The 15,031-nt window shown below is 37.3% G+C and overlaps 3 protein-coding genes across 3 annotated transcripts; all 3 read right to left on the bottom strand.

Moving 5' to 3' along the window:
* Positions 1-52: 52 nt before the first annotated feature.
* LOC103329318 (Ubiquitin fusion degradation UFD1 family protein) lies at positions 53-2,983 on the bottom strand. The gene is made up of 3 exons (XM_008231770.2): positions 2,638-2,983; positions 752-2,053; positions 53-625 (listed from the first exon to the last, which is right to left on the bottom strand). The coding sequence occupies exons 1-3, from the start codon at positions 2,818-2,820 to the stop codon at positions 398-400; spliced, it is 1,713 nt and encodes a 570-aa protein (XP_008229992.1). The 5' UTR covers positions 2,821-2,983; the 3' UTR covers positions 53-397.
* A 1,803-nt stretch (positions 2,984-4,786) lies between these two features.
* On the bottom strand, positions 4,787-6,948 carry LOC103329362 (RNAse II-like 1). Its single transcript, XM_008231824.2, has 3 exons — positions 6,049-6,948; positions 5,392-5,535; positions 4,787-5,301 (listed from the first exon to the last, which is right to left on the bottom strand). The coding sequence occupies exons 1-3, from the start codon at positions 6,637-6,639 to the stop codon at positions 4,963-4,965; spliced, it is 1,074 nt and encodes a 357-aa protein (XP_008230046.2). The 5' UTR covers positions 6,640-6,948; the 3' UTR covers positions 4,787-4,962.
* A 1,766-nt stretch (positions 6,949-8,714) lies between these two features.
* LOC103329320 (lysM domain receptor-like kinase 3) lies at positions 8,715-14,638 on the bottom strand. The gene is made up of 12 exons (XM_008231773.3): positions 13,853-14,638; positions 12,482-12,515; positions 12,362-12,366; positions 12,099-12,251; positions 11,541-11,731; positions 10,886-10,975; positions 10,520-10,613; positions 10,278-10,429; positions 10,104-10,195; positions 9,380-9,518; positions 9,154-9,252; positions 8,715-9,061 (listed from the first exon to the last, which is right to left on the bottom strand). The coding sequence occupies exons 1-12, from the start codon at positions 14,466-14,468 to the stop codon at positions 8,897-8,899; spliced, it is 1,830 nt and encodes a 609-aa protein (XP_008229995.2). The 5' UTR covers positions 14,469-14,638; the 3' UTR covers positions 8,715-8,896.
* Positions 14,639-15,031: the final 393 nt, after the last annotated feature.

A 15,031-nucleotide genomic window follows, 5' to 3' on the forward strand; every position in this document is an offset into this window, starting at 1 on the left:
GTGAAACGTATTGGTAAAGTTATGTAAACAGGAACATGGGGGCACGTTAATGTAAAGTTAACAGCATTGTCGCATTAGCCAACATGTCACGATTCACAACCTTTATTAACGCAAATGATACACTCACAGTGAATGGCAGACATCTTTCTCATTAAATAAATTTTTTTTTTCTCAATTCTTTGCTTCATTCTATGTCCAACATAAACATTAGATCCATTTTCATATGCATAAAAGATACAGTTGAATAATCATATAATACAATCAGATCTTGGCTCTCCTTCCTTTTATTCCTTTATCTCAGGTCAATACATAGCAGCAATTATATTTTACAAGGGCACAATTCAAACACACAAGCAGGCTTTGACAATGCAGGGAAACTGGGAACTCATGCCTGGCTTTAATTCTTCTGATGCACAGCAACCCGATGGATGTCCATGTCCTTCAACATGACAGAACGCCCACATGAATCACACGGGGCAGTTCTCGACCCGCATGCACTCTCGTGCTCAGACAATCCTCTCAATCTGTCCCGCACATCTAAAGCAGAACTTCCAGCGTGAACCATGTCCCCACAGAACCGACACGCAATAAGGCGCAGGGGGCAAACTGAGGCTTGGTGTTGCACCTGCAAACATGGAGAGAAAATTTCAGCCTTTTCAAGTTCATAGCCTAATGATTCGATTTAAAATTTTACTAAAGAAATGAAAATGTAATGATGCAGAAAGGAAAGGGGCAGAAAAATATAGCCTACCATCTCTTCCTTCTCAAGCACAATTCCACAGGGGCAGTGAAGCGGCTCATGGAAAACTGTCATGTGCTTTTCCATTTCTCCCTGGTGAAAAGCTTGCCCACATTTCTGACAATGCACATGATTCTTGGCCTCCTCAACCCTAAGAACAACTCCACAACCAGCGTGCTGACAAACAACATTATGCCTGCTACAATAGGCTTCATGAAGTCCTATAGTCCGACTGGGTATATAACGTTTACAATTCTTACACTCTACAGTATCCATCTCCATTGATGACGAGGAAGACACAGCCTGCTGACCTACCTTCCGATTACTGTCATCTTGAACATTCACAGATACTTGGTACTTAGTTGTTCCCTTAAAACCATAAATACCAACACTGTAAGTTCCTGCTTCCAAGCTCTTATCTTTAGAGCTAAGGATCAATACCTTCGAACCAATGTCATGAGATGACCATTCATGCTGGTGCCTTGTTGGGAATATGAGAGGATGCTTGGAAATATAAATATCAGTATCCCCAGAATTTGGCTCTGCGTCTATTCTCACCTCAACTTTCGCATCTACCGAAGCAATTTTCTCCCAAGTATTATTATCTATTGAGAACTTGTAATACGTGTAGTTCCCTTCATCAACCATTCCAGATTCTGATGTTCCAAATGTAAGTGGTTTTAGGACATTCTCATGAGTCTTTTCTGAAGCTGTATCAGCACCAACTATGTCAACTTCAATATCTGTTTCTAGAACAGATACACTTGAGGAGGGTTTTAATTCAAGGACCTGTAACTTATATACCAGCTCCCCATAGTTGACTATAAATATATCATCTTCAGAAAGGGTTGCATGCTGACGAAGGCTTGTTTCAAGGATGGCCTTGTGATTGGGCAAGTCTGAAAAACCTGCCCGAAGAGGTTGAAGTTTTGCATAAGTCCCTTTAGACAGCCAGACATAGCGAACTTCTATCAGAGGAATACTTGGTGTCTCTGCTGGAAATAAATTCTGCCATACATGAGGAGGGAGGCCAACAAAACCCTCCTCTGCAGTGAACTCCAAAACACCTGAATGGGTGCTCCTACCCTTCTCCTTATCAGCATCAATCATTTCTGAAGAAGCCTCTTGATGAACTGACGACAATTTAAAGTATAAAGGTCCCTGATCAAAAGCACCTTGTTCTTGCAATTCATTGAAGCAGGAAGATGGCAGCTTGATCTTATCTCCACTACCCTGAAAAGGTACTGCTTCCAATACACGGTAAAACATGATTCCTCGTCCGACCAGTAGACTTTCTTGCATTTGTTCATCAACCTGAGGAAATAGGCGTTAGGAAATAGGCATTTCTTGCAACTAATCAACTGAAAGAACTTGAACTTTCCCTTAAATTGATTGCATATCACATTAAGTCCCAAAGGTTGGCAAGCCCAAATTACCAAGATAAAGCAAGGTTTTTTTATATTTTTCATGAAAGTATATATTAAGGGGAGCATGTCAATATCGATATGGAGACTAAAATATAAATTTACTATGCGATACAAATTTGGGTAAGTTTAGGCCATACCTAGGAATAAATCAATAATCATTGTGATTTTCCCAGGCACATTGTAAGCATAGCTATTCAATTCCAATGACATTGATTGCCAAGGCATTATATGTTTGAAAGTTTCCAGGGATTAATGAAAAAAAAAAGGACTTTCTATGAATAAAGTTATAAACTTTCAAAGAGCTACGCAGTTTTCTATGAATAAAGTCATCAACTTTCAAAGAACTGAGCAATCTCAGATACTCTTTCCAATCATTGAAACAATCAAACATATAAAACAAGCTTAAGATCAAGCAAATACCAATTCAACAATCAAAGTGATCGGAAGAATAATGGGGTTTTAGAAACGAACCTTAAGCTGGGCTTGGGCGGCATCGAAGAGGCGTCTGGATCTCTCAGCATCAATGGCTTCTCTTTGCTTCTTAGCTTCTTCTTTACCCTTTCTCTCCCTTTCCAATTTCTTCCTCGCCGTCTCTTTCCTCTCCTTCTGCTCCTTGTCCAGCTTCTCTCTCGCTCTCCTCAGCTCAAAATCCATCTCTCTCTCTCTCTCTTTGCTTTTCTGGTTTGTGTGGCTTTGCTCGTATTCGGAAGGTTTTTGTTCTCAAAAATCAGAGTCCCAGTTCGTGTTGGTTAAGAAGAACACACAGAATAGGAAAAGAAATTGGTTTTCCTCTTATGTTGGAATTGTGTATTTTGTTGGTTCCACGAATTTTCTTTCACATGGATTTATTCCAGAAGGATCTGGGCCCTTCCTTTTGGAAGGCCATTTGACTACTTCATGGGCCACCAAGCCCAAAGCATAATATTTATATATATAAAAAAACCCAAAACCAATTTCAATTGCTCTTATGTTCTTTTATTTTACTTTTTATTTTAGGCTTTTTCAGGTGGTGATGGTAAGGTTCGTTTAGGCTCGTGGGTTATTTTAGGTTTTTTGTTATGTTAGGTTTGTAGGTTTTATTTGAGCTTATGATTAATTGTGATTAGAGAAAATTAATTTCAATTTCTGATTTTCATCACTGCATTTACAATTGTTAGCAAATCAAGACAAATGTTTCAATTTCGTAAGTTTCATTAATTTAAAAATATTAAATATTAAATTAAATATAATTACTCTAAACCCTTGAAAAAAACACAAACGCTCGCGACAGAGAACAACCCCAATCTCCTTGGCGTCATCTGCACAAGTCCAAGGTTCATGAGAATTGGGGGTTTCGAATTTGTTTACTAAAATATACAAAGATTTAGGATTTTCAACTCTGATTTTGGTGAAAAATCGATTGATTCTGAGGTTTTCAATTTATATATTGGTGAGGGATCAAGAGAAGATGGCATGGAGACGAAGAGAACTTGGTAGACGAAGAGAACTTGTTGTAATAGTGTAGTTAAGTTTATGTCAAATAGGTCTTGAAACATTTTGGACAGAAACTTGTCATGTCTTTGGTTGTATTAATGCTACTTTATTTTGTTAGGCTTAGATGAAGCCACATAGTCACTCTTATATGTGTGGCGTTCCTAGTTTTGGCTGTGTGATATAATCAGCCTTGACTTCTCATATAGCAAGTGTGCTCAAGAAGCTAGAGAGAACAAATTTTCTCCCATATCACATTTCTGGATTTTCTAGCTTGAGATTGATCTCACAGATCACATGAAGATATCTCAAAATCCAACAACTCCAACAATCAAGCCTACAAGAATTTAGGCTGTGTTTGGTACGCATCACTAGACTGAATTGACTTAAATAACACTAAAAACCCATATTTAGTAAGAAAGGGGGGACTAACTTAAACGAGATTATATAGTCCATCAATGAAAAAGACATTTCACTCTATCCTTTTAACATAGCGACATTGAAAAGTGGTTCGCAAAATAGCGAACTCGCTAAATAGAACATGCAAGTCCGAACTACACCAATTTCTTCTTCTTCTTCACCTAGAACTGGATTTTCTGGATTTGTGTTTTCAGTAAACCATATTGACAACAAAAACCATACCTAATTAAACACCCATCACCACCCAACTCACTGCATAACCCAGAAACTTGACGTCTCCACCTCCCCTGCACAACCACAACATCCCCTGCACAACTGACTATGAGCAATCCAATAGAACCCCATCATCATCATAATCATCCCCATCTTGTTCGTTTTGTTGATGTGGGCCAGAATCTAATGGCCTTAATTAGGGGCAAAGTGGGGTGATAGGGAGGAGAAGAGGCATGATTGTGTGTGTGGAAAGCATGGCTTGAGCTGTGTGGTTTGGGGAGGTAGGCAAATGGTTTTGAGGAGGATCCTAGGTGGTGAGGTGACGGGGAGGGGAAGAGGAGAAGATATTTGTGGTTTTCTCAAATATTTTATTATTTTATAATTAATTAATTAATTAAGCTTAAATTTTATTTATTAATTGTTTATTTCTACCATGATGTTATTTTCTAGTTATTTTTAATAGAATTCCATTATTGTTTCAATTATTTTTTTAGAACATAAATTAACAAAAATACACTTAAAAATAACTTACATATTATTATTTTAAAAAATATATCAGTTCTAAAAATGTAAGAATCCTTAATTAAATTTAAATATTACAATATTTATTTTTTAATCCGACGCATCACAAAATGTAGGTCGGTACTTAATTCAACTTAATCCAAATGAAGACAGTTCCAAGACAATTGGAGGCTACACATTAAGATTTTTCATTTCAGGTAGTTCCTCAGATTGACAATTTGCCTCTTGGTCTTGGTCTTGGGCATTTTCTTTTTCCTCACCTAATACTTTCCAAATGTTGTCCAATGCATCTTTTGCTGCTCTGTTTTGTGCAACTTCCTTTTTAAGGCTGTAAGTACCTCTTCCAACAATCTCATTGTTTATGAAAACCTCAACCGTGTGGCTTTCCTCCCACAAATCTACAAACCGAAGTTTTAGATTGTTCTTTTGGCATATTTCATAAAGCTGTGTAACAGGATGCGTCTTTATGGTCCCCGGATTTATTATCGGCTCCAACAAATCCTTAAACGCCTAGTTTTTTGAAAAAAAAGACAAACATTCTGGTGAGAATGGTTTAACAACAAACATTTGAAACAAATATGAGGACATGAGAATGCAGACCTCCCACACAGTGTCAATTGAGTTACAGTCCATGAAAACTGCTCCTATTGTTGATTCAACAATGTCTGCAAGGTTCTTTGGAGCATCTATGAGACCATTGGAATGCAGTGGATAATGCGAAATCGCTCGGGTGAATTCTCGAATCTGAAAAATTTCAACACAACTGTTGATGATAACAAATCCAAAATTTTGAAGTTTTGTTCCTTTGAAAGAAAACAATTAGGTTCACATCAAACAATGTGCAGGGTTGGCAATAGCCATCAAATTAACAAGCACAAAATTTCAAAGTATCTAGCAAATTCTAGAACCCAAAAACATATAGATACATATAAGATTGTGGCTTGTGGTTTTTTGAGACTCCCATGCCTTAAAGTCATGCCGTATAAGCCAACATAATGCAGATTAAGACAAGAAACCTAATCGTTGAAGATATTAAATATACTAATCACGGCAATTAAATTGACTAAACAAACACATCATAATCCAAATGAATATTGTCAACAACTAAATGTAATCTAATTCAACTTTCCTGATTGATACCTACAAATGCACCATTAGCACTTATCAAAATTGACGTTGATTATCATCAAAATCCATGCCCAATAGAAAATATAATATCAAATAGTTTTATGCTTTTACTGCCCTATCATCACTTACTTGTTCTTCAAGCAAGGGTTTCTTGTGCCGCAGGTAGCGGTGCAACCCGTGTTTGATAGCCACACGTGCAAGCTTCTCGGTATCAACATTGGCCGCCCGGAGCCGGGTCAGCCTGCCGGGTGGCAAGTCCGGGTACAAATTGTATTGTTCTCTGCTGAACAACAAATTGAGCACAGCGTCCCCAACGTACTCCAAACGCTCATAAGAAGAGGCAGAGCGCTCTGTGGACAGAAAAGAAGAATGTGTAAAAGCTTCTTTTAACAAAACCTTGTTGTTGAAGCTATAGCCTATGATCTTCTCCACTTCTTCAAGATTTGGCTGAGCCTCCTCATCAGTCAACGTCGTTGACTTTTCAGCCTCTGAAGACAAGACTTCGCTCATATGAAGTGTTTGATATTCTTCTGATTGTGCTCCCATGGCTGGCATGAACAACGGGTCATGAGAGGAGATATATATACAGATTAGATTATGAAGCGTGGAGATTTGCTGCAAAGCACTTGGTTTATATACATAAATGGTCGGCACGCCTTTGTTTTTGTGATATAATTTGGAATTAATTAACAAAATTTGGCAATTAGATTTGGAATACATTAATACTAGGATTAGGAGGCTGGGAGCTAACAAGGAAATATCATAGGCGGCTTTGGCAATATATGTCGGTTATTGGTGATAAAGATATGCGGCCGCTTGTTTGCTTCTGATTTTTGGAAAGTATTGATGTGAGAATAAGATGGAAGAAGAAAAAGGGTTTTGCTGGACGGCAGAAGAGGAAACTGAATTTTGACTCATTTGGTTACAATGGATTATCTTCTCACAAAGGAGATATCGATTACTTAAGGATATCCAACGTCTTAAAAGTTGTGATTTCTCTTTAAGGGAAAAACGTTTCTCTATCGATGTTGTTATCTCGTTTTCTTAAAGTCATCTCGTAAGTTGAAATAAATTCCAGTGCTTAGTTACGTTAGTTATATTTATATATAATCGGCACATACACTATTTTTTTATTCTCCTTCCATATACAAATGTGTGATCGCATGAAGTTTGTTGCTGAAGCGGTTAACATTATTTATTCCTCTAAATATCGCTTGTATAAAATAAAAACATTACATGAGACCTACATTTATGATAGGAGGGAGAAGACAATCTTGAATTATGAAAATCATTTTTGTCTTAACTAATAGTATCTTAGATAACATGATTCTCGAATATAATGCCTCCCTTAGTGTATGAGACTTTATTTTTGGAGTAGGTGAATCGCATTAATTGTTTTTGGTCACCAAACCTTGAATTATGACATTATCACAAGCTGGAATTTGTATATTGCCAAGTTGCCAAGCTGGGATATTTTTCTTTTCTTCTCCAAATGGATTTGGGATTTAGGATCTTAGATTTTTGTCTGGTTTTGGATACCATGCCAGCAAGTCAGCTTACCAATTCTAGTAGAGCACATCACGGTTGGAAATTAAATGGCTAAATCATACAAAATGGCCCTGAACTATATTCATTGGTCACCGGGAAAGAGTTTGAGCAGTGAAAGTATACAGAAGGGGCATCTAGAATGGCCATTTGGCTAAGGCCATGGGTCAAAAAATCAAAGTGCAGTCTTGTATGGCTCAAGAAATAGATTGAATAAAGAAAACGAAGAATCTAGAAATGACATCACATACTTTTCAAACTCTCTAGTCAAGTCATAACCATCATGATTCATGTTGCTTCTAGTAAATAAAAGATTTCGATAATGAAAATCAATCATCTTTTGCTCTCAACTTTTGCATCGAGCATCATTAATAGTTTCTTTAATAACTTTGAAATGCTAAAATAGGGGAGTCACATCATCAAAAATCTCTTCAACAGCCTTGTCAAACTCAGTCAATTAAAAGTGCAACATATTTCTCTCTTTTTAGGACATTTTTAAAAAAATTTATTTTGAAAATATTAAAAACTTATATAAATAAATAGACATTTTTCACATGTTTTCATATTTTTTATTCTTTTTCATAACATTACATTAATTGAATTGAAAAATCTGTTCTGGCATAAATTATCAAAGTAACAAATAAACCTTTTCAAATTACCCCGTAGGACAACAAACTATAATTTGAAGATTAGTTTACTACAATCATTGGAGAAAACCAATCGCCAATCACTAACCCAGTCCCAATCAAATCATTATCGGAGGCTTAGCATTTCAAGATGCACAGACATTTTCTTCGAACCCCCAAAAAAGAAGAGGGAATCAAACCCTGAAGAACCAAGCTTTGGGAGGCAGGGCTGCCTCTAAACTGTTCGATCCCTTTCTTTTTTGACATGTTGGGGCCTGCGTGTCCTTGTGGTTTTTGTTTGTAGTTGTACTCTTTTCGCATCCAAAGAAAAAAAAAAAAACACCTGAAGAACAGCAATTAACAAGTAGAAGACTTCCCACCATCTGATGGCTTTCATATTTTTCTTTTGCACGCAAACCATTTTCACAAGGAAAACCTGTAAATCCATATGCTCTGTTTTTCTTTTTGGTTTTATTACCACCATAATACGCTTCCTTTTTTGGAATTAATGCAAAGAATTCATGTTTTCGCATGAGAATGGACAGATTTGTATATGAAAAAATAAGATGGTTTTCTTCTTGCTCTTGCCACTTGCACTAAAAACTTAACTTCCCGAGGGCAAGATTTGAAGGAACTTTTATCTCTTCATTTGATACATTAAGTGACATATATACAATTTACAAAAGAATCCCACGATGCTCAATTACATATGCATGTACAATGTCTATGATATCTCATATTCGGTGTGTTCACAACAAAAGAAACTTCCTAATCCTAAACACAAGCAACATTGCACTTCTAGATTTCTACCTTCCCGACATCAGATTGACCAGAGCTTGATTTTCATAGAAGGATCCAACATCCCAATCCTCAGTTGAGGATGAGAGCGTCATCAACGCAACCACGATAGATCGCATACTTGGACGCAGGTCTCTATTCTCATGCGTGCATGCTTTGGCAAGTTGGGCCATCTGTACCAGAAAATCACCATAAGTCATTTTCACACTGATATCTAGAGATAAATTATAATGTTTTTTTTTCCCCTTCTGAGAAATTATTTCACCTTGCGAACTGAGTCAAGTGGATAGTTGTCTCCAAGACGAGGGTCAACCAATTTCCGGAGGTCTTCTTTAGGATCGGGTTGATTAAGAACCTCCTCAAACTGTAAAAAGTAAAATTACAATAAAAATATGCTCATGTGCTTCGTGCAATGCCAGATAGAAACCCAGCATAAACTTGGTAAGAGCTAGATTGAATTATTTAAGTAAAGAGATGGCAAGAAAACTAACCAAACCAACAAGGCCTCTTGATTCAGAGCCAGAACTATCTACCCTCACAACAGCTTCCTTGGCGGAGATCAATTCGTAAATGACAACTCCAAATGCATAAACATCTACTTTGGGAGAAACTTCGCCATACTGAGCGTATCTGTACGCAAAAATATTAGGAGTTAACCCACATTTGCAGAGACTGTAGCATACTTAAATTTGCCTTTTTCCCCCATCTTAGAAGGAATTTATTGCATCAACATACAGCCCAACATCAGACACGAAACACATCAAAATACCGACTTTCAAGGGAAACAAATTGGGCTGGAAGAACAGAACCATTCTCGCTATTCCAGCAGGATTCTATATTCCCAGATATAAATGAATATCTCAGCACCTAAAGACCTCTTGCATCTCTGACAGAAGCTGGAGGGGCAAACTAAAGACCTCTAATGACATTTGACAAAGTAGCAATCAGCCACTCTGGATATTTATCTTACAATTACATATGTCCACTAAAGAGTGCACAATCTTCAGGCCCCTTCAGCCATCGGCTTACAGGTCAGGGGATGATGGCAGGAAAAAAAAAAAAGGACAATCAGAATAGCCACTCATTGAGCTTACGATAGGTCATTCCAGCAGATTTGGTCCCCCCAAATTTCAACAAAGGCAATCTGTTCAGGATAAAAATTTGCTAGAGATGTAGCAGATAAAAAGTTAAAAGAACATAGAAAAAATATCTCACTCTGGCGGCATATATCCAAATGTTCCCACAAGACGTGTGGGGAGTGATGCACTTCCAACCTCAGTCAGTTTAGTTAATCCAAAATCTGCAACCTGCAATAAAAGAGAAATTTCATTGCAACAATGTGAACAAGCTTTCAAAAGTTCATAGTGGAAATATAGGCACTAAAGTAACCTTGGCATGGAAATTCTTGTCTATCAGTATATTGGCTGATTTTATATCCCGGTGGATATAAACAGGAACAGTATGCTCATGAATGTATTCAAGACCTCTTGCTGAATCTAGGGCAATCTGCACTCTATTAGACCACGGTAGCGGGTCCCTCCCTGGAAAAAAAAATTAAACGGTATTATTACCATTGTCCTGCATACAGAAGCACTAAGAAGCACTTAAATCCCCATCATGCACAGCCTAACCTGAACCACGTAGATGTTGGCTTAAGTTTCCGTTCTCAATGTATTCATAGACTAGGAAAAGAGAGCCCTCAACGCAATAACCAATCAAGCGCACCTGCATTTATTGTCTAGAAGATTAGAGATAATCACACATCTTCGAGATCCATTATGCAACGGCTACAAGTACTGTAGTACTAGTATAACCTCACAACTAGATTAAATGGACAACTAACTAAAAATTCTTCTCAGAGAACATTAAATTTATTCATAATAGTATTTCTATAAATGCAAAATCAGAGTTAAGTATAAGTATAAGTTCATAATTCTTCATAATTCTTCTGCAAGATTCATGTACATTGTCATTGTTTGGAAAGATAAGTTCATTACCAGATTCAAATGATGTACACGAGTCAAAACATTTAATTCGGCAAGAAATTCTTTTGATGCTTGCATATCCATCTTCTTGATTGCAGCTTTCTGCAAAGAGAGAGTTATAGGGATTGGACTTCTAGGAGAAGAAATAAACAATTACAGCTAATGCTCGCACATTAGCTCATAAATAGTACTAGCGAATTAGCAAAGTAAAATAGATGCTAATGTGCATTAAGGCACAGTTTCACAACTCCCTGGATCAGGAAATTGGAGTAGGAATGTTGTAAAGGGCAACACTTTCATCTTTAATCTAAGCAAATGAAAAAACATTGTCTGACACTTTGAGCTAGTTTTCACTCATTTGATAAATCTCTCTTCCAACTTACGTGTTCAATTCCCTTCGACTAGAAAATTCAGAGCAAAGTAGATTATAGTCACAGGAAAGTAGTTTTATGTATTCAGCTATGTCCTTTATGAAGTAGCTCTCAAAAACATGCTAGTTATTTGATTATCTATCAAAACTTTCACTTTCTTCAACCTAAAAGAATTACATAATGGTCCTAGTCCCCATAAGATTTCCATCCAACTAAAGGATAAAAACACCATGAAACTTGAGAAAATTTTCTTTTACAGTCCACTATGATACTTTAGAATATTAAGGGAAACAAACCTCGCCTCTCAGCTCTGCATAGTAAACGGCTCCGAAACCTCCTTGTCCAATCTTATTAGCCAGACTGAAGTTATCAGTAGCCCTGGAAAGTTCTTCGTATGAGAACTCCACTGATTTGTCCACGGAAATGCCTGTTGGGCCTCGACCAGCACCATTTGATTCTTCAGGCTTGTCTGTGATAATCCCAAGGGCTAGACCAAGAAGCAAAAATCAATGAAGTCATGTCAAATATCCATTTGGTGCCAAAACCATGGAGTGTATGAGGGCAAGAACTAGTAAAATAAAATAAGTTATATGCAATTACATGCACAAAAATGATGCTAGACAAAGAAAAGTTTCCAGTTTGTTTAACAAAAATGAACCACTAATAAGACTAAATGAATGCCAAATGAGAAGGATGACATCATAAATTATGGGGCTTAGTCAGCTACTCTAACTGGTGTTTCTGCAAAGAGTCAGAGTTAAAAGATACTTGATCAATCCAAAAAGATATTTGAAGAACTCTTCCATTCACAAGTATCTACAAATTAAGGTACAAGGAGAGGAGTAGGTATATACAAAGCCCATTCTGAGAAGACTGATCATCAGATCCGGCTAAGAGCAATCTTGCATCCACCTTTTTCTTTCGGTAATAATATGCACCACCACCCAATATCAGCGCTCCAACAATTACTGCCACAATTATGCCAGCAATGGCTACACCTGCTAGTCCTGCTTATACAAAAGAAAAATATGAGATCCAGGTAGCATTGAGTTTCTAACCAAACCCTCTCACATTTTCATATGAACATGAAACCAATTTTTGGAGAAGATCATAACACCTGGGCTGCAAAATGGACAGAAAGAAATAAAACTCAGAAATCTTAACAATTTTCGGGAGACAGAGAGGAAAACAAGATGTAATAATAATTCAGTTAACATGTTGAAATAGTTGAAGTTACCCTGACTTCAGAGGCCGATAGCTTCCGTTTTCATCTGCAAGATAAAAAAGAAACAAGAACTTGATATTTTAGCCCTCTACAAAACTATATTGAAATTGGAGTAATGCTTCATAGTTCCCCAAAAACTTGATATCCAATTAACTATTCATATTGATTACATATGGGCCACCCTGAAACAACTCAATGTTTTCACTAGCATTTTGACACATGCATCAATGAATCATGGACAATGGATTAATAATACAAAGAGCATGATAATTAAGCTAAAAACCTTATCATTAACAATTATCTTACAACAAGACAGTTATTGTTTTATTGTTCTCTTGACCAGTTCAAAATATCAGCCAAGATGCCCACCCAGTCCATAGCCACAGGAAAGGCATTACATCACCTAGCAATTTACGAAACATTATTGACAGAGGGAAACAAACTTACGAATAACAATTTAGGATGTTTCTTTGACATTACAAAGAACTGATTATCTGGTCTGTACCTGTAACCTGAAAAACTCTGTAAAAATCACACTCTCTTTCTCAAGTCCACCCCAAATTTTTTCCTGTTGGATTTCAATAAAGGAGACTCTTCTAATCAATTCAATTGTATGCAACCTTTCCTTCTGATGGCATCATTCTACTGCACTCATTAACGTTGTTATATGAATCAAGGCATCCTAATTTAGTAATAAAATTCAAACACACGCATTCCTAAAGCTTCTACCAAATTTTATAACACGATATTCAATTTTTAAACAACCAAATGCCTTTCATTTTAACAACTTCGGAAATTCAGTTAGATACTTCATGTGTCTGCATCAAAACACAAAAAAGCTCGATACATTAGTTCCAATTAGGGCATCCTATTAAAATTCTTAGAATTATAAAACATTTCTTTTTCAATTTTTAATTTTTTTTTTTAGTTCTTTAAAAATGGGTTCAAAAAATGAAAAATCTCTATTTGACAGGGCTTCTTCCTATACCTATGAATTTCGTTGGACCCAGAAATGATACATTGGAAGAATCTTTTGTGTCTTCCAATATCAATAGGTTGATTGTTTCGCTCCTATATCTTCCAAAAGCACCCATAACCCCATAGCATGTTGCCGACGGAAGCAGAACCCCGTATTTCTTCTAGAGAATCTCCTAATTGTTCCTAGTTATATCGCGAATAGCTTTGTATTGGCTAAATTCGCAAGTTGGGGATAAGCGGACTCGAACCGCTGACATCCGCCACAGGATAGAAAAAGTTGCATTTGTGATAAATTCATACCAATCCACAATGGTTTCTATTTTTATGTAAAAGGTTTATAGACGAACTTAAGAATTTGGATAGTACATCCAAATCCATTCCTTCATCGAGAACAAAAACTCGTACCTTTGCCCGGAATATACACGAGACCACTCCCTTGGCTAAAATTCACACCAGGGTTGTACCTCTGCAGCAAAGTCTGATCCAGTTGCTCAGCCTGCGCAATCGAAGCCAAAGTGTCCCCTGGCCGAAGTGGGTACGTGATAAACAGACCATAGTCCTTAGAAACCGCTTTATTCCCACATGAACAATTCACAGACACATTTAACTTGGCATTCGTATTGGGTATATTAGTTGGAGGATAGCTATTGAACCATGTCATGGCCTCCACCGTCGTCAGATTCGCATAGTAAGTCTGCGCAACCTTCTCGTACGTGTCCCCGGAAACGACATCGTACTCGAACATATGGCCAAGAAATTTTCCATTTACGCATTCACATTTGAAAGGAATATTGATCTTTGTACCAGCTATAACACTGTCTGTGTTGGGCACCGTGCCTTTGTTGTAGTTAACGATTGTCATTGCGTCCGTCTCCATTAAATCACTGATTAATGTGAGATTGGAGCCCGACCATACGAAGTAATTAGCTAAAGCCAAACCGCAGCTTTTGCTACACTGGGATTTCACTGTAAAACAAAGCGAGAGGAGCACCAAGAACCCCAACCCAATTCGAAATCTCATCTGGTCGATCCAAAAATAAAAACCCAAGTCACAGAAAACCAAATTCGAGAACTGGGTTTCTGGTTTCAGACGAAAAAGAACAGGAACAGAGAGAAAGATGAATGCTTTGGGGGGGTTTTGGACCGTTGACTGATACTTGGATTATTTTTCTGTGTCTATGATGATGCCTTGCTGGGCTTTTAGTACTTTTGATTGGATTAGCAGCTGGGAATGATTAGGCATATTTTTTTGTAAATAAATTAATAATTAGTGTTTCGTTGTCGTACTTAGCGTCTGTGACCGCCTAACAGTAAAAAAGAAAACCTGCCCGCGGTTTTGAGTTGATTGCTTCTGGAGAGAGTGACTCAGTCAGTGAAGGTAGGGGGGGAACAGTCTCCACCGAGTTTACTGCGACGGCTGTCCAATAGGAGCTTCCTACGACATTCTGGGCCTTGTCGTTTACTAAAGAATCCTCAATAACATTGTCGCACAATTCTAGATCTTTCAGTTTTCATTTCAAGGTTAACTTTTTATATTATTAGATTTCAAAAACCGGCCATGTTTTTCCCTTTACCATATAAAAC

The sequence above is a fragment of the Prunus mume genome, linkage group LG4 (assembly GCF_029339155.1).
Source record: "Prunus mume cultivar Tortuosa linkage group LG4, ASM2933915v1, whole genome shotgun sequence".
NCBI classification, from domain to species: Eukaryota; Viridiplantae; Streptophyta; class Magnoliopsida; order Rosales; family Rosaceae; genus Prunus; species Prunus mume.

Excerpts from the sequence above, each read along its gene's own strand:
- LOC103329318 (XM_008231770.2), bottom strand. The coding sequence starts at position 2,820 with ATGGATTTTGAGCTGAGGAGAGCGAGAGAGAAGCTGGACAAGGAGCAG. Across the intron at positions 2,054-2,637 it reads CCGCCCAAGCCCAGCTTAAG|GTTGATGAACAAATGCAAGA; the intron begins GTTCGTTTCTAA and ends CTATTTCCTCAG. Across the intron at positions 626-751 it reads TGCTTGAGAAGGAAGAGATG|GTGCAACACCAAGCCTCAGT; the intron begins GTAGGCTATATT and ends CCATGTTTGCAG.
- LOC103329362 (XM_008231824.2), bottom strand. The coding sequence starts at position 6,639 with ATGTATTCCAAATCTAATTGCCAAATTTTGTTAATTAATTCCAAATTA. Across the intron at positions 5,536-6,048 it reads AACCCTTGCTTGAAGAACAA|ATTCGAGAATTCACCCGAGC; the intron begins GTAAGTGATGAT and ends GAAATTTTTCAG. Across the intron at positions 5,302-5,391 it reads CAATTGACACTGTGTGGGAG|GCGTTTAAGGATTTGTTGGA; the intron begins GTCTGCATTCTC and ends TCAAAAAACTAG.
- LOC103329320 (XM_008231773.3), bottom strand. The coding sequence starts at position 14,468 with ATGAGATTTCGAATTGGGTTGGGGTTCTTGGTGCTCCTCTCGCTTTGT. Across the intron at positions 11,732-12,098 it reads GTCTTCTCAGAATGGGCTTT|CCCTTGGGATTATCACAGAC; the intron begins GTATATACCTAC and ends TTCTTGGTCTAG. Across the intron at positions 10,430-10,519 it reads CCAACATCTACGTGGTTCAG|GGAGGGACCCGCTACCGTGG; the intron begins GTTAGGCTGTGC and ends TTTTTTTTCCAG.